Source organism: Struthio camelus, chromosome 4 (genome assembly GCF_040807025.1).
Source record: "Struthio camelus isolate bStrCam1 chromosome 4, bStrCam1.hap1, whole genome shotgun sequence".
NCBI classification, from domain to species: domain Eukaryota; kingdom Metazoa; phylum Chordata; class Aves; order Struthioniformes; family Struthionidae; genus Struthio; species Struthio camelus.
In genome coordinates, this window is record NC_090945.1 from 9,508,150 (window position 1) to 9,526,479 (window position 18,330).

At 40.1% G+C, this 18,330-nt stretch overlaps 1 protein-coding gene across 2 annotated transcripts in view; it reads left to right on the forward strand.

The window, feature by feature from the left end:
- CFAP299 (cilia and flagella associated protein 299) overlaps window positions 1–18,330 on the forward strand; it is a 249,754-nt gene that overhangs the window by 80,445 nt on the left and 150,979 nt on the right. For both annotated transcript variants that reach the window (XM_068941332.1, XM_068941333.1), the window contains exon 3: window positions 12,832–12,922. In XM_068941332.1, coding sequence (XP_068797433.1) covers window positions 12,832–12,922 — 91 coding nt within the window. The remainder of the gene's footprint in view (window positions 1–12,831; window positions 12,923–18,330) is intronic.

Below are 18,330 nucleotides of genomic sequence, written 5' to 3' on the forward strand. Positions count from 1 at the left end.
AACAGAACAGCTAAAACCTATCAGTAGTCTGGTGTGTCAACTTTGACAGTGAAGCAGATCTGAAAAGCAAGAAAAAAGTTCCTCTTGCTGCTATAAACTATACTAGAAAACGTATAAACCATACTGCACGCAATCTTGGTTGAACGTCGGGGTCTGAGGGTCTTGCTCACCGTGTTTGAAAGTAGCATGCAGGGTTGGGGCTGAGCTTATTCTTTTGTCTTGTATAAGGTATGTGGGTGCAGATTAGCAGCTGTATTAAACACAGTGTTTTCATTCAATGTTCTTGTTCTTCTCGGCTCTAAGACCACATCTAACCACTGTGTTGTCTTGCATTCTTTGTAGCTGCTGTTAAAGCTTGAGAAGCCCTTCACCTGCCTTCTGTAACCTGAGTTGAGCAATCCCGCATGCCTGTCTACCACATAATAAGGCTTAAGGACTTAATAGGAATATTGAATACACAAGCAAACACAGGTGCATGACTTCTGGCTTCCTTCTCATTTGCATAATAGCAGCCAAGTAATTGAAGTGGGGAATGGTCAGCCAGCCAAGCACAAAAAAAGATAAGAGTACCTCATTTAAGCATGTTGCCTTAAATCTTTCTGCTTTAGAAGTAGTTCTGATTTTTCCCCTCAGAAAAATGAGACATCAACAATGGAGCATTTCTGAGCAAACAGGTGTGCTCTGTTTTCCCCAGTTCCATTTTAATGTTCTTTTACCAAGTGTTTGTGCCATCTGTTGCTTCAGCCTTATTTCCATCAGTCTGTGGTTTTGCTGATTATTTTGAGGAAACTGGGAGCGGGCTCTGGCCCTTGTTCAAGTCTATCTAGCCCGTTCTCCTCCCTCCCATGTTCTCCTCACCAGTTAGGTCTCTGCCTAAAGCAGCTATTCTTTTAGGGGAGAGGGAAAAGGGAAAAGGGGAGCAACAGAGTACTCAATCTCACATTGTATTAACTGACTAGGGGAGATTTCAAGGTAGTTAACAGGAACATTTAGAGGAGGCAAAATGCAGAGAACCTTATTTACTCTGTGGAAAAAGCAAGGAGTGATACTTCTGGCCTCAGTTAACTACAGGAGGCATGGAGATTGGTGCCTGTGAGTGAGTGTAAATCAGGTTAGAGTCACAGCTAATATTTGTGTAATTGTGAGAGGAGTTGGCAGCAAAAGTTGGACAGAGCGTGGGACCAGCTGCAGAGTGGAACCAATTTCTTATTTCTTTGTTGTTGCCTACTCAGAAGGCGCTTTTTCATTTTGTTGTTAAAGCGAATTCTGGTTTTATTGGAAATAGAGTTTATCTGACTCTTACCCATGCTATTGCACCTATTAATTAAATGTGAAGATATTCTCATTAAATCAAATTTAAAAGCTATCTCTTCTTGGTGAATTGCGAACAAGTCTTAACTGCTATGATTGTGATCAATTTGTGCATTTAAGCCAGTATTTATCCTATGCCTGCAAGTGTCCTAGGAGCTCCCTTTCTATTTGCAAGGTGCTGCAGTCAAACAAGAAGAACAGGAAGCTGAGAGAATTCAGTGGCTGTCACTTGGGTGCTGTATGACTCCTAAGTGGCACTAGCTCTTTGTGTCTCACTTTCCTCAATTAAAAATGAAGAGCTGGGCTGTGATGTAAAGAAGAGAAGAACATTATTTAAGACTGGATGTTGTTTTGTTAGAGTTTTGTCTAAGGACTGCAGAACTTGTCACTGTTAAAAACAGTTAAATCATTTGGCTTTGTAGGAGAAAGGTTGTAAGTTAATCCACTTTGGCCTGTCCAGTGAATGCTATCCAAATCTTGATAAGTATCTTTATTTTCATGGGTAAGTTTCTCTATTACTAATAACATCTCAATTCCAAGTTCTTTTGGGTTGCCAAAACTGCAGTCAAACACAATAAAAAATGCCTAGCATTTACAGGTGCTTCATTTTCTTTATTTTGAATTAAAGTGCTTGTGTGACCGGACAAGGTAAATACTGTAAATGCATGTCTTATAGCCTGTTCCAGTGTTCCTGCTGCTTTTGTACCTTTGATGCCTGAGTGGCTTAGTTCTGACTCTCAGTTCCCTTGCCCTAAGCACTTGTGAAACAATATTTCTTGGTGAGATCACACATCCCACAACCACCTCCAGACACATTTTTATTAAATGGGAAATGTTCAATTCTTCATGTGACTGGAAAACCACAAGCACAGAAGTAGCAATTGTGCAGGTGATTGGCTTGGTCCCATGTCTTTAGAAGACCTTTTCACTGGTCACTGGTGGTTTGGACAGGTCATCCCTGCTATTCAGGCAATTTTGTGTTAGTCTGGTCTCTCCAAACAGCATTACGGCTAACTTTACCTGCCTTGTGAGAAATTCTCATGGTTTAGGGGCATCGTTTGAGGTTGGGTGTCCATAAACTTGCTGCAATACTGCTCTACTCGTCAGTCATCGCTGTAATGTACTACATGGAGGTTGAAACGCAACAGTAGTGCGAGTGGTAGACGAATGTGGATAGAGCAGAAGGAAACAGAAAGGTGTAAAAACAGCATGTCGGTGTACCTCTGGGACTGCCAGCTGCTGGGGAGTCCTTTGGCAGCAAAGCGTAATGTACAGCCATTGCCCAGCTCGCCTGTGCACCCTCAGGGCTGACTTGGTACTGAGGTTGTTGTCAAGACGGAAAGCGTGGTAAGCATTTTTACAGGCACGTGACCAGTACTTTTCTGTAGATGGAGCTCGAAGCTTAGGTGTTGGACTTCTGCCAGAAAATCGTCAGCCGCTTTTATCTTTATGAGCCAAATTATAAATTGGTATCCAGGGAAGAGCCTTGTTCAGCCTGGAAACTGAGTTATATGTTGCAGGGTCTTTGCAGTCACCTTCTTGGCTCTAAAATAAATAAATAAATATTATCATTTATACTTTAAGGAAAATCCTTTTTCTGGTAGCCTGTGATGGTTACATAGTGACATACATGAACAACCTCTTTCTTCTTATTTATTAAAAACTAAAACCAGAGACACCTGTTTTTCTCGCAGGAATATCATTATCTCTGGGCATTCTTGAACAAGTCATTTTCCTGATTGCTTTGAGAAGTAGAAGACTATCCTTTAGGTCTTAACTGCTACTGCTTCCAGTAGTAGCAGTAGCAGGAGCATTTGTACAGTGCAGGAGGTTCTACAGAGTCAGTTTTTTGACACTGATGCTGTTGAAAAGTTCTGCAACCCTGCAATGCTATGGAAATTTTAGTTTTTATTTGGAGGAAGGGATGATTTTTTTTTTCTTATCTATGAGTAGCACTTTCCTGATTGATGAAGTCATTTTGTAAGATTCCACGTGCAATTCCCATTTTATTTATTACAAAATATTAATATTTGTTTCTGCATTATTTCTAAATTATATATTTTAAGGTCAATTTCTCAACAGTAACAAGAAGAAATGCATAATTAAGTTACAGCTAGATTTTTTTTTGTTGTGTCTTTGATGTAATCCCCTAGGATCTTGTCACAACGAAGTTAAAGGGAATTTTGTCTCCCACTTCTGCAACTGGGTGTTGTTTCATATATATCGCTTTTTAAGCCTAACTATTTGGCATGAGTTTTGGAGAAACTGGCAGTTATGGAGACAACTGTGTGTGCTGGGCAAAAAAATCCAGTTTCATTCCTCAACAGTCATGATTCAGGTGTGACACGAAAGTGTCTTCTCCATTGCAGTTTTTCTTCCTGCTGCTGAAAAAAAGGGAGTCTCTTTCTTGGCTTTTTGATACCTTCCTGACAATACAAAGTGACAACAGTATGGGCCTAAGTGCTTATGGGATGATACCAGAATAGATAATTCGTCTCTTACCAAGATGGCTCTTTGGAGCTGCCTTGCAACTGCTGAAATCTGAATTGAGGTCTCACAGCTTGCTCTAGCCTATGTGAGGAGACTGGCTTGGCCTGTACCCAGTCCAGCTTTGAATGAGAACGGAGGTATCTCACAGCCAAACTGGAGTATCTCTCCTTCTCATAAGCTGCACCCCATGGGTTCAGTATGCCCTGCTACAAGAAAAAAGAAATTTTACTCCGAAGGACTGAATCAGTAATTTTCTTCCAAAAAATTTGTGCTTTGGAAATATAGAGCTTTACTTATAGGCTGAAGTTTAAACCTTCAGGGAGTCTAGGACTCTGTTTTTTTGAACTGCATCTTAAAAGCAGATACTACACTGTAGATATCCCAAAGCTAGATTAACAGCATCAAGGGACTTGTAGTACATCATCTGCAGCCAGCGTGGCTTACCCACGTAAGGCCTAGGAGAGTGACAACGCCCTGTACTCTGTGCTGCAAAATGAGGCTCTGAAACTTTTCTTCACGTGTGTTTATATTTGCTCTGCAGTTTTTCACTGCCCATTAAAATCAGCTGCTTGGATTAGTGTATAGGAATGTTACCTCTGCGCAGTGTCAGCACCCGGTGCCCGGGGAGCAAACGCAGGGAGTCTGCATGTTCTGGGCTGGCCTTGGCCATCCTTCTTTCAATAAGGTTTGGATCCAGGATGGAGCTCTGCGGCATTACCAAAGTTAATTCACGATTCATAACAAATCTTGGAAAATAGAATATTTTCTCTTTAAGAAAATAGATGTGAAGCTTAACAGTTGGTATTAATGAAAATAAAAATGTATTCTTTGTGAGGAGGAAAAAACCCCATATAGTTCCTCTTTTCATCATAAATCTTGTTGCTAAAGTGTGTGTGTGGCAGGGGGGATTTGCTTGAGAAAGGACTGCAAGTCCATTTTTCTTCACCCAAAAGATGTAACATACAGGACTCAGTTATCTCTTGATAGATGGTGAGCTGTGATAGCTGTGGTAGGAAAACCTCTCAAGTTTCTCCCTTTGCTTGTTTTAAACTGGCAGCAATGACCTTAGCCAGAGCTGATAAATGAAAAAAAAAAAAAATTTTTTTTTTTTTTTTTAGAAGTTAGTGAATGTTGGATAAGTGACAGGACCATGTTGCTGGAATCTCTAACTGTTTGAAATGTTGGTGCCAGTGTTTTGTCAGGTGTGGGCTTCTCCGTGCAAGCCAAACCTGTGATAGCTGTGGAAACTGTTTCAGAGGAGTGCACAAGCAACCCCAATGTTTCTTAAAAAACCATTTACTCCATGGAGTTTCAAATAACATGTAGTAAGTACAGTTTCTGCAGTTTACTTGTTCATTTTATGGAACAATAAAATATATGGTATTAAGGTTCTTCCAAAGGTATTTCCTGTATGTTTGATTATGTAAGTAGCAATCAAAAATTTTACAGCAGGTTTTACAAAAATGTCAAAATGTTTGAAAGTTTACGTGTCTCTTATGTAACTTCCTAATCCAATTACTTCTTGTCAAAGATGGTTCATTTTTAACGCAGACGCACTCAGTGAAAGTATTTGAAAAATGAAGTTGCACAAATAAGAAAATAGTACACGCTTTGCAAGTCTCAGCGTCAGTATGCCCTTAACTGTATACCTTAGTCAGGATCTTGTGGTTAGGAAGCTCAGTGGGAGTTTTGCAGAGGGCTTTTACAAGAATGCATTTGAGCTTTAGAAACATCAAAAAGCATTAGAAAGACCTTGTGCAACTGGACCTAGTTCTAACCATGTATAGATTGCTTTCTCTTGAGGTCAGCAGTAAGCTTCTGGCTTACTCTGCCCTGAGGCTCTGCGCCTGTTCTTACTGTAATCGAATAGTTTTGTCATTGTTTTAAAGATATTACACTGTTACAGTAAGCAAGGTACTGAATGGTAGTATTGCAACAGATGTTAATAAACCTGGGATTCACTCTTAGACCTGAGTCTGTGCTTAGCTCCTGCACTGTTGTGAGGCCGTGTACCTCGTGCAATAAAATTGCAGACTGAGGGACCGAGGCTTTTATACAAGTGCTGCTGCCTTCTGTTGCAGTTGTTTTAAACTTAAAGTTAAATAATTATGTTCTCTTTGTATTGCAGTCTTTTTCAAATGTGAGAAAGACAATTTGATGCTTTTACCTTTCGCTGTTGCTCAACAGCATCAGGGTATTGCAAGTTAAGGCATCACGTCAGACTGGATAGTTTGATCAGCAGACCTGTATAGGGCAAAGCTAATGCAAAAAAGGGGTTTTACAATCTAGAATTTCCATTTAAGCAGCCCAATATGATGTTTATTTGGAAAGTAATTACTTTTCCTTTAATTCAAGGTAGAGACATCTTTGTGTGCAGTAGTCCAAACAGAGCTTATGATTTCAGTTGATGTTTTAGGTGCTTGTTTTTACCTTATCGCTTGGTAATACCATGGAAATAATGCTGGAGAATAGAGGGCTGGACCCTTGAGGGTCAGATTTGGCCAGCTATTTATACATCCATGTTTGTTTTTTTTCCCTCTTGCACTCTTCCTTTTGAAAATTGAGGTAAATGTACAGATCAATGTATTTAATCACGATGTTTGAAACACTGTGGTTCTAGCATCTAGCATCATTACCATTTGTATATTATTTCATTAAAATGACCAAAGATAGCACCATGCAACAGAAAGCAATCATACGCATGTGTTCTTTATCTTTGCAACGCCAGTTGTACGGCCTCCATTCTCACTTTGTCTTACCTCCCTGCCACTCCTGGCAGCTAGCAAGTGCTTTTCTCCTTTTGTGATCTTTACTGGGATTTTGGATGTTGGCTGCTCTTGCGTAAGTCTTCTGCATCTCACCTCCTGTTACATGTGAGTCAGCTGAAGGCGACAAGCATGCTTTCAGTGTTAGGTCTGTCAGAAACTGAGGAAAGCGTGAGAACGTGAATTAATAGGTCTCGAGAACCAGTCTGATATCCCCATAAGGCAGCCTGTAGAACAACAGCTAAAGGTTTGTGGACGTAGCATTTCACTGTGGTGCGGTTTCTCATATCCTTGCAGAGGAGACATACTCATGAGAAATGAATTGAGACATTTAAGTCAAGCTTCTAAGTCATGTGACTGAACATTAATGAGTCTTGGTCCTCGTTTCCCCAATGCCAGAAAAGCTTCGGAAGCTTTTCTAAGTGCTGTGTGCCACACAGCCTTACTGGGTTTGGCCATGCTGAGCTGGAGAAGTGCCATCATCCCAGCCTTTCAGACTGGAAGCTAAGGCACCAGAAATCTAAGTGACTTGCCAAGCTCTTGCCACATATTTGTGATGGAGCAAGACCGTGATCTTGAATCTGTCCAGTCCCAGCCTTACACACTGGTCTCTGAGATATAATCTTGAACTGTAGTCTCTCCCCCCTTTTTAAAGGGTGTATACTTCACGTAAAGAAAACAATTATATGTCTTGAACAGTGTTCAAGTTGTAGTCCTGCCTCAGGACACAATGCTGCAAGCGCATGGCACTGGGAGGTTTATACTTCAAATGTTTTAAAAGAAAAAATATGTGTTTCAAGATGAGGGAGAAACTTTGGGACTGAGTTCTTACGCCTGTCTCCGAACTAATCCTGGGGCAGGTGTTTGCAAAACACAGCTGCTTTGCAGAAGTTAAGCGAGAATGTGCATTCCAGTCAGTTTCTGCTCAACTGGAACATAGAGTTTACTTTTGAAAGAACAACAGTGGGACTGTTAGATGTTCTTCCCATTATCTCAGTTTGATAAAAAGCATTCTTCAGGTCAGCAGGGCTCTCTAAAAGTTCAACTACATTGTTCTGTTTCCAACTGTGACTCCAGTGCGCTCAGGAAAAGGCCACATGGTAGACGATGTAAAAAAATAAAGTAAATGATACCCTAGGGAACCATAATAACATGAAAAAGCAGTTTAGCTTATCAAAATAAGAATCAAGGAGCCCCAACCCAAGTTCAGTAAGAGTCTTCATTCTTTTTGCTGCACTAGCATGCAGCAGTGAAGCTGCAGGAGCACACAGTTAGAGGTGTCTGGACTGGAAACCTGAGAAGGTGTGGGGGGTACTTGAAGATACTGGCAGCTCTCAGGAGGAAAAGAGGGGCTTGGAAGGAACAAGATAGCATGGAAATTCATGGTTTCAAAAGAGAAACCGTGAGCATCATAAAATAAGAAATAATACTTACGGAATTAGCAACAGCAGCCAACAATTAATACCATTAACATCACTGGGAGTTTCTGCACCCAAATAAGTTTCTTTAGAAAAATATGCTTTTTTTTCCCCCTCCCTAAACTGTAGTATTTATTTTCAGCAGTAGTTCTGTTGAAGGACTTTGCAGTGAGGAATATGACTCATTCTTCATGCTTTCTCTTCCTGTATAGGTAAGGCGTTTCCTTAGAAGGAGGGAAGTTAATATAGAAATTATATGTAATACAAGAACTAGATACAGAACAGTTGGCATCTGGTTACTAACAGTAGTAACATGTTTGGAGAGATATTCTGTGTTATCTTTGGATAAGTTATTAATCTCTGTTTGTCTCAGATTCCCATTTGAAAACTGAGAATAAGAACTTTTGCCTGTTTTTTGCTTTTTCCATCAGTCTTTAGTGTGTCCAGCTGGTTGGTTTCTAAGCTCCCCAGGACAGGAAGTTTGTACAGCACCTAGCATAGTAATACCCTACTGCTGATGTGGGTCACTAGCCATGTGGTGCAGTTAATAACTAAAAAATCTTCACTTAGAAGAGCAATTAAGAGCTGTGCTCAGGTGACTGCAATTGTCCTTTGTTTATAAGTGCCATGTAAAGGTAGAAGAGAAAGAAGATGCTGGTGGCAGGATTGTGGTGTCACTTCAGAGTTGAACCAGATGGGGTGAGAAGTCCTCTGCAGACCTACGATAAGCTTGGTCCTTGATCTGGAATTAGCGAACCTTTGTGTTGACTACCATGAGCGCTGGCTGGCTGAAATCAGTGGGGAGTATTACAGTCTCAACAGACTTTACTTAGTAGAGCACAACATCAGGACGCAAACAAGCAAATACTTGTTTAGCACAGTACTAAGCTGGATATTGCTATTCAGTCAAAACCTTGGTAAAAGCAATTATATGTAGGTATCTAATAGTCAACTCTTGTAATAATCACGACAAAGGTAAAAGGGGTTTCGCTCTGAAACCTTCAGCAAGTATGCTGAAGCATGAACTGAATGGTAGGAATAGTTTCAGTCAGTGCATGCTAAGCTTATTTAATGTTGTGGTCACGTATGTGATGCTACAGAGATGCATAACTTAATGCTAACAATTAAACATTCTCTGCTCTCCTTTTCAAGGGCTGCAAGTTAGTTTGAGAAAGCAAAAGCATCTTTAGCATGTTCTGTATACTGGTATGTAATTTGCAGCCCTCTGGTTCGTGAAGAACTTGATCCGGGGTTTTGAGGAATTGACTTCTTTTTTGTATTTATTTAAACAACACTTGTCAGCTCACTGCAAGTTAGATAACCCTTGTTAGATAGGAGTCACGTTCAGTGGGTGCTAGAGAATTCCTTGCTGCTGCTCCCTGCTCGGAGAGCTCCCTCGTCTTGTCTGGCAGGAAGATGGAACAAACATTTACGTAGCCTTTATGGATTCCTAACTAGTCACACCCTGAAATTTCAGCCTGTTTATGCGTGGGGGAACTTTCAGAGGGTGGAACGCCTTGATCTTTTCTTCTCAGTCTTGTGCTGTGATGGTGAACTAGTGAGCTAAGAGTGTGTGAGCTGCTGCATCTCCAAGAATGCCTAGTGACAAATATGCACCTAATGTTCCTATAAATACTGCATGTTCTGAGTGAGTGAAAGGCTCTGTTGACATGAGAACCTTATGTAATTGGAACTTAATCCGTTGTTTAAACCAGTTCAGTGCAAACTTACATCTACAGAAGCTTGCAATTCTTTATGTACAGTTTATTTAAGTCAAAGTGATTTTTGAACCAGTTCAATGCAAACTTTTATCTACAGAAGCCCACAGTTCCTTGTGCACAGTTCATTTAAGTCAAATCAATCCCTGATTGATTTATGTTTGACTCTGACATGAGCCTGATTTGAATCTTAACAATATTCACGCAACCTTTTGTACCATTTTAAATACGTTAGTTTAAAACCTCCCTTAAGGTAAACGGGTGAAATTTTCTTGTGTGGACAAGCCCCTAGAAGAGAGACAAAACTGAGAGCTGGAACAGTTCAGAGCTGGGGTAGTGAGGTGAAGGATGCACATCCTAAGGGGCAAAGAAGTGAAAAAGACTAAGAGTCAAAGGAACAAATGCATGCAGGAAATAAAGGAGTGAATTGTTGCCAGTTAATAGAAGTGGAAAGTGTACTAAGTAGCTGTTTGTTTCTACCTCAGAAAAGATTAATGTTTGCTTAGATACCGGAAGATGCTCCAAGATTCTGGAGTTTTAGATTAGATGTATATCTTTAAAGATGGGAGATTTCAATGGGGGTAAGAGTGCCGTACAGAGGACACATCTGATGCATTGTTTCTGTATTCATTGGTCCATGACCGTTGTTGTATGTTTTGAGGCCATTATGACTTTGTAATGAGGGTCAAATGATACTGATTAATTTCTAAAAATATGTCTCCAGAGCTATGCCAAATGAACCAATGTTTGATGCATTTCTCGGATACGACATATAGTCTGAATTTTTTTTGACCTTCTTTTCCACCCCTCTTTATTACAAAAAGCAGCCAGTTAATACCAAGCTCTGTTCCGAATGATCTTGGTGCTGTGACACTATGAGATCAGCCATACTCTCTTACGTTTCCTATGTTTTATTCAGTTGTATTATTATTATTGATTGTTTTTCTTATGGGATATAGTAAGATAAAATTTTTTTAGTAAAATTCAGACAAGAGCTTTTTTTTCCTTTTGTAGATATTGAAACATCTTGCACAGAGCAAGTGGAGACCGTCAAATTGAGGACAGTGTAGAAAATACATATATGTAAGAAGATTTTTCTTCATATCTAATATCTTTCAGAGTTAGGCTTACTGAATAGGCCCCAAGGAATCAACACGGTTAGTTAACAAATAAGTCATGACAATGTCCCGTGGGAATTCTCTTAAGGATTGCAAAAAGCTACTTACCTTAAGGCTCTGATGTGCCCGTGATATTTCACCGCTAGAACACTCCACAATTTTTGACACGGAGGAGGGTGGCCAATGACATCTTCATATTTTTCTGAAATACTGCAGCTTGATTTCAGGCATGAATCAGTGCGATCTTAATGAAGTAACAATGTTCTTGGATACTTTTATTAAAAAAGAAAAAGCTCTATATATGTTAGTGCTGTGAAAGTGGTTCAGGCATATTAAATACAAGATGTTGGTAGAATTGCGTTGGTGACTGAGGGATGAGAGTAAGGCAAATTTTTAAAGGAAAGGTGATGTTTCTTACTAGACCATCAGATTTAGGTGGATAAAAACATACAGTATTTCAAGCACCAAATCCTTCTTTGGGTCTGAAATAGGAGGCGCAAACTTCAAGCTAAGTCAGACGAAACAGTTGTTAAACATAGATTTAGCATTGCTATGGATTTAATATTAAAACCTGCCAGATAGAGTCTGGTAATCTGGAATTCCTAACTGGACAGGAAGAAGAAAAATTGATACTCCACTTCTTATTCTTCTTTTACATCTAATTAATTGAGGTGTTTTAATCCATATGGTAGTCTTCTGTTTTTTTATTATTACTGTGAAGCAGATGCACATCTGAAACAGCTTCTAATTAATGAACTTCTGGATAACAGCTGCTAAAGTAGCCAGAGATTGACCTGACTGCTTTACATCAGACTTCTGAAGCTTAGATGCCTGCTTTTCACTCAATACAGTTGAAAAACATTACCAAGCACTTCTACATTCAAAAATTTACCAGGAGGAGTTTTTCGGTTTTCAAGGCATTCTTTTATTTGAGATTTCTTGCAGTATATATTTGATACACAGTTTTTTCTTGATATTGTGCTTGATCTACCTAGGTTGACAGATGCTGCTCCTTTTTATTGAAATACTCACGTCAAGATAGTGGGGAGGAGGTTTTAATGCTTCCCTTTTCAGGTAGATCTGTGCTGCACCGAGAGGCACCGTTTTGCCTTTGGTTGCCTAAGAGAGAGCATTCCAACAAGCGTTCACTGCTTTAAACGTTGAAAGGAGGAAAAGTCGCACTGCCGCTGCACTTGTGCAGGATCTCAGAAGTGTCAGCTTCCTTCTTGCACATGCAAAGCATACTGTAGGGAGTGACTCCTATATCTGTATCTGACTCCCGTAGATGCAGAAGGGCTTTGGATATTAGGCCCAAGAAACTAGTAGGAACCATTTTAAAGGATGACATTTTTGGTGAGCTCTGTCAAAGATTCGATGCTTTTGTCCACCTGATGTGTGTTTTCTATTTTAATTACTGTTTGAGTTCTAGGGTACCATGTTCAAAGGTCAAGGTTTAATTTTTAGAGTTCGGTATCCTTTCTTGCAATACTTCTTGCCCGTTTTCGTGGAGGACTCACGAATTGGGGTGTCTTTTCATGCTTTATACAGAAAGTATACTGACCCTACCACACCCAACAGTCTAAGAATGTAGTAGTTCATTTGATAAGTTAAGGGCTTAAGTTTATATTTTCTGGCTTAAGTTTATATTTGTCCACTGTGAAAGTTTGGTATTCTTGCCTAACCGTGACTTTGGACATAATTCTGTAGTTGTAAAGTAAGTACCTTGATTAGTCTTGATATATAATTGAAAATATATGTTAAGTGGAGGTCAGCTTTTTATAAATGACTGTATATAGTGCATCTGGAATAGTGTTTACTTTTGAAGAATGTTTTAGGTATATGAAATGTATTGTTACTGCAGTGAGAATGTAAAATCAGAGTGGGCAATAGATGAATTAACTACGTTAGGGTAAAGACTATCTCATTATATTTACAGAACACTCAGCAGGACAGTGAACCTTAAGTCTGCAATAATTGATAACAGTAGAAACTGTGTATCATTGTTTTCTAGGTCACTTACAAGTGCAGGAAAAGAACTGAAAGATAACTTTTTGCGGGCACTGGCAGAAAGAGAGGAAGCCAATCGTACTGGAAGAATGTCTGTGAGTACCTGTGAGATTATGGTTGTCTTAATAGCTTAAAAACGAATCTGTCTGAATTGGGAAAAAATAAGTTTTTTTACATGAAAGATTTGTGTGGAATTTTTTTAAAAGATTGATTTAGGAGAGATTCCCTGAAACCTGGAGACTTATTGATGTTAATTTATTTAAAAGCAAAATAATTGAAAAAGCTGCCTAAAAATTCACAAACAGGTAAGTGACAGAGTGAAGGATGCAAGAGAAGAACATGCAGTGAAGTACGTCTTGGTTTCACAAAAACTTGTGGGTTTCTGTCTTCCATAATTCATTCCTGTGTGGACTTTAAGTAGAGGAAGATGTAGCTTTGAAACGTATTAACATTCATGGTATAGAAATTGCACTACTGAGTTTTGTGTAAGGGTGCCTGAGGTGTTGGTTCTAATGTAGGAAAGGCTTATGAACGTGGCTGCATGCCTCCTGACTCAGCTGGCTCATACAGAGCTAACAAAGTTGTCTGTGTACTTTGCTAACCGGTGTTTTAATTTCCCATGTTAGTGCTGGCAGGGGCTATTTGGGAATCTTTCCCTGCTTTGTCCTTCATTTCTCCACAGTTAGGTAGGCATGCTCTGGGGGTGGCATTGCTGAAGTTGACAATACCACTTGTAAATATCACCTACCTCAGTATCTGTACATTTAAAGGGAAGATGGACCTGTAGCCTAGACTTCTTAACAGCTTTGGCCTCACACAGGGAAGAGCTTGTGCCTGCATGCTATACAAGGAAGGAGTTTTGCACTGCATGCGTTCAGCTCAGTTTGCTTCCATTTAAACTTCATAACATGATTGAGAAAGAGTCAGAAGCAGTCATGCTGGTCTTACTGCTGTGTACAGAGTAAAACAGTGTTGTTTCTTGCCTTAATGGGATAGCAGGAGTCGGGGTTTCTGTCTGGGTTAGATTCCCTCTCATCCGGGGAAAAAAAAGATTGCAAAAGCAATAAGCTTCTGGAAGTCCAAAGGCATTGCGATCTTATTGTCTTGTTCTGTTTGCTTGGAAGCTGATCAGGTGTACACTAACGATTTTTGATTTCCTTCATTTCTCATAATTGAAGTAAAGCAGTAACTCGCCTCCCTCCCCCGTATAATTCCAGGATCAATATTTGTTCTTTTATGGCTATCTAATTAACTTCCAGAATTTGCAGAGGAAATGCTGCCTGAAATCTAATTCCAAAACATGAGAGCAAGCTTTCTCCTGAAGCCTCAAACACCTTGTCATTTCAGCCGGCTGCGCTGGGAACTGTGTGTCTTAGGATATTTAGGGATTTCTATGGGAGAAAGATGATGCAAAAGGTTAAATGTCTGGCAGAAACAAGACAGGCTGGAAGATTCCAAAAAGGCATGATGATTTAGGCTGGAAAATGGAAGCAATCTGTGACATGCTTCAGATAGTTACCATAGCTTTTATAAAACTGCAACTGTTAATTATAGCACCTTACTATTGTATTTCACTTTCTGACTGTAGTTCTCAGAGCACCCTATAAAGAAACTGTAATTTCTTAATTTTACAGAGGGTGACACTACTGAGTTAAACAGAACACCTTTCAGATAAGACTCAGTTTGTAGCAGCAGAGCTGTCTGGCCTTATGTAAAGGGAGTAGGGCTGAGCCCAGCACCTAGGAGCAGCTGAGACCTCCCTGCTGGTTGACTCCGAGAAGCCTAGAGTGTAGCCCAGGAGGAGGAAAACCTCTGTTCCTCACTGTGTTGACAGGGTGCTGTGTCAGTCTGGGGGTGGGAAATGAAACGTGCTTTTCTTAGAGCATAGAGGGCCTAAGGGCCTAACTGGAAAGTTGCGGTCAGTGTTAGGCTTCCCAGGGTGAACGTGTTGGAGGGAACAGCACAGTAACGTTCACTGAGCACCTGAAATTGAACCTAGCACAGCCAGGGAACTCCTGGAAGCTTCCGTTAGAGATTTTCCACCTTGGGCAAAACTGAACACTGAAAAATCTGGACAGAAGAAGGTACAATAGGTTTATACACTTAAAAAGGTGTTTCGGTCCCATTTCCCCATATTATACCTTCAAAGGCTGTTTTTTTTTTTCTGGTGTTTTAAAGCATGTCTGACCGTCCTGGGGCTAGTTTGTTTTTCTTTTCTGCTCCTGTGTTGCGTAGGCTTTATTATGCTTGCACTGCAGAGAACATTGGCACAAGGAGGTCAGAGTCACTATGGCTATCTTAAATGGAGCTTGGATTCAAGAGAGCACTTGTAAGGTTTTAGCACTCTACTTGGTGAGGTACATAAGGGGCTTGAAAACGCAAAGGTAGATAAATTATGGGCTAGCCTAAAAAAAAAAAAAAAGGGCAGACGTGAGGAGAGTCCTATCAAAATGTAGACAGCTGGTCTCAGTTCCCAGGCCTGCTGTAGTGATATGATTTCTAGGCCCCCCAAACAGCCTCTGGTTATGTATCAAAAGTTTTTGGAACAGCAAATATTATTTCAAGCTATTCAGGACATAACTAGATATAATGAAGTGGGGAATTTCAGCTTCAACTCTGACTCTCCTGCAGTTTGGTGTACAGGAGATCCCATGATGTTTTCTTAATCCACTTCAGTGTGGGAATGCATTACAAATAGTGATTCAGAACATGACCTTGTTGCCTACAATCGCAAATGCACACAAGAGACGCTTCTTTTTACTATTGCGTACTTAATTAACCAACAGAGGAAAGGTATTCCCTTATGTAAGCATGTTTCTTTTGATCTTGGCCGTACCACCTGTAACGTATCTCGGGCTTTACACAATTACGTTGTTTTTTTTGGGGGTCAATCTACCCAAAGGAAAGACTGACTCTTTGCAAAGCTAAAACTGCTGCCAAGCAGTGCTGATGTTCCGGCATTGTCTCCCTTCAGGAGCTGGGACAAATGATTTCTGTGCTCCTCCGTTCAGTGCATGGTAATCTAAGACCTGCTCCTCCTCTTGAGATTAAAGCTGCGCAAGTCGTGGAGTTTGCTTCCAAGACACAGAAGTTGGCCTAATGAAAATGAGAGAGATAGCAAGGGGTCATCAAATGAATTCCCATACTCCCTTGAGTGGGACCAGCTGACAACAGTGACTTGTCTTTGAATTAATAAACAATTTCATTAAATCCTTGGACTTACTTAACTGGGGTTACCAGCTCTAGAGCCAGACTTGAGGGTTGCTAAAGAAGAAATAAGGGTTAAAAAGGCACTGAAAAGAACTTTTCAGAAACAGAAACTTGAAGAAACTTTTAGTAATACTTATTTTGCTTTAGCATTCTCTCCAAGGCTCAGCCCTTTAATTCGGGTTAGCAGCACTTTTCCTGTATGTCGCCATGACAGCAACATTAGATCTAGGAGACTAGTTCCTGACACAGTGAGCCGTCTCAGTCGTCTAATTTGTATGGTCTTGGCTGGAGCTCTGCTGGTGTTTCCAAAACTTTAGAATCCCCCCCCCCCCAACTCTGTTTGTCTTCTCTGGGTATGGCCCCACCTCTGTGCAAAAGGCAAGCTCCTTGTTAGTAGTCAGCCTATCCTATTTGCAAAAAAATCTAAGGTAAAATGTCTGGCAAAACATCTGATCTCCCAAACTGCTAAGGTCTGTGCCTGGAAAAAAAACTTAGCTGTGCTTGGTCACTTGTGTGGCTTCTTTAGCTGAGGTTCCTATTTCCTCACTGTATTGTATCAGACTTGCAGGTCATCTATACGTTATTTTGATATGGGAGGATAATTTTCTCGAATGAGCCTGTCTTGACACAAGTGTTGCATGCGCTTGTTTGTTAACCAATTCCATGAAAACACTTGATCTAGAAAAGCTTATAAGAGAAATAAGAAGCATGCGGTACAAGATAGTTTTAAAAAAAGGAACAAGGGGGTGGGGGATAAGGTAACAATTCCCTAGTGCTGGATTTCAAAAGTACTTACATAAATAACAATTCACCTGAAATCCACGGTAAGTCTTATCATCAGGCATATTCTGCAGGCAGATAGATCTTTGCTTCTTTACACAGGTGCATGTTTACCCTATCCAGCTCTCACCTGTACCCTGGTATGTATTAAATATTTCTTGTTGATTCAAGATGATAAAGAGCCCAGTGTATGTCATAGTTGTTTTTTTAAAAAGCCTTAAGAAATTATGCAATACTTAGGAACTTATTTTTGTGTCTCAGAGCAAGTCTCACAGTTATTGTGTGAATACCTTGAGCCTGACCTCCTGGGGGGAGGTTTGCGTTGGCAGAGCAGAGAGGAATGCTACTGCAACGATGCATCTGAAAAAACAGATACCCTGTCAGCGTGGTTTTAGATTTTAGCTGGATCAGAACAAGTTAAAGATATGTTCTTGCGGACTTCAGTGTGAGCATTAAAAGTGCTTAGGTGCTTCAAGTAAGTCGGTGGAATCTCTTCAGGGAAAACAAGAACATTGGTAAACTAAGGATTTCCCTCTCTCTGATTCCACTGAATGGAGAAAACAAAAATAAGACCGTCCTTCCTGTCTTCAGTGCTATGAGGACTACAACCAGGAGATCGGATGAAATTCATGTGAAGTAGAATGGAACTTGTTGGTTGTTTTTTTCCCAGAGAATGTTGGCTGTGTAAACAGTTAAGATAGTGGGGCCTTTTTGGCTTTGAAATGTGTATTATTGAAGCTGGTGTAAGAGCACTGGTTACAGCTTGTTCCTTCAGAGCCATTCAAAGAAACCACTGTAGCTGACTCAGAAAAACCTGTGAATTAGGCAGTTTCTAATATACCCATTTCCTGTGTTGAAAACTCAGTGAAATATAAGATTGTGTTGTATATGACCGACGATACTGTGCTGACATGATCTTTTTTCCCTTTACTATTTCCCAACGTCTATGAAGTGCTCCCTCTCAAGAAAAAGACGGTATTGTACAAATGTTTATTTCCCTTTTAACCGAACCCATGTTTGTCCAGTTAATAAATCCCTATGGAAATTGAATGAGTCATGCAGGTAATAGTAACTTAATTTCAAACAAATCACTTCTGTCTTTGAGATATAAAATATATATCGAATTCCATTTCTTTAGAAAGAGTACAGTGTGAAAGAAATGAAACTGTATTTCCTGGAAGTAGACGTAATCTCTATCTTTCAGCACTGCAAGGCTAAATATGCCTTTCTCCTGCTTTGAAAGAGGTAGGGCAAGTGTGGAAATCAGATGACTTATTGACACCAGTCACTTACTGTGCAGATTACAAGCTGTACTTTTTTTTTTCCTCCTTTCTCTTAGTATATTCAATGTCCAGAAGTCATAGGCGTGATTTTCTGCCACTGTTTGTGTACTGTGTGTTGGTGCACATTTGACAGCAGGTGTAATCAGGTGTAGAAGCACATGTTATTTGCTTCTGCTGCTGGATAGCTGTGAAGTTGATGTCCAGAGAAAGCAAATATATTACAAACTGAC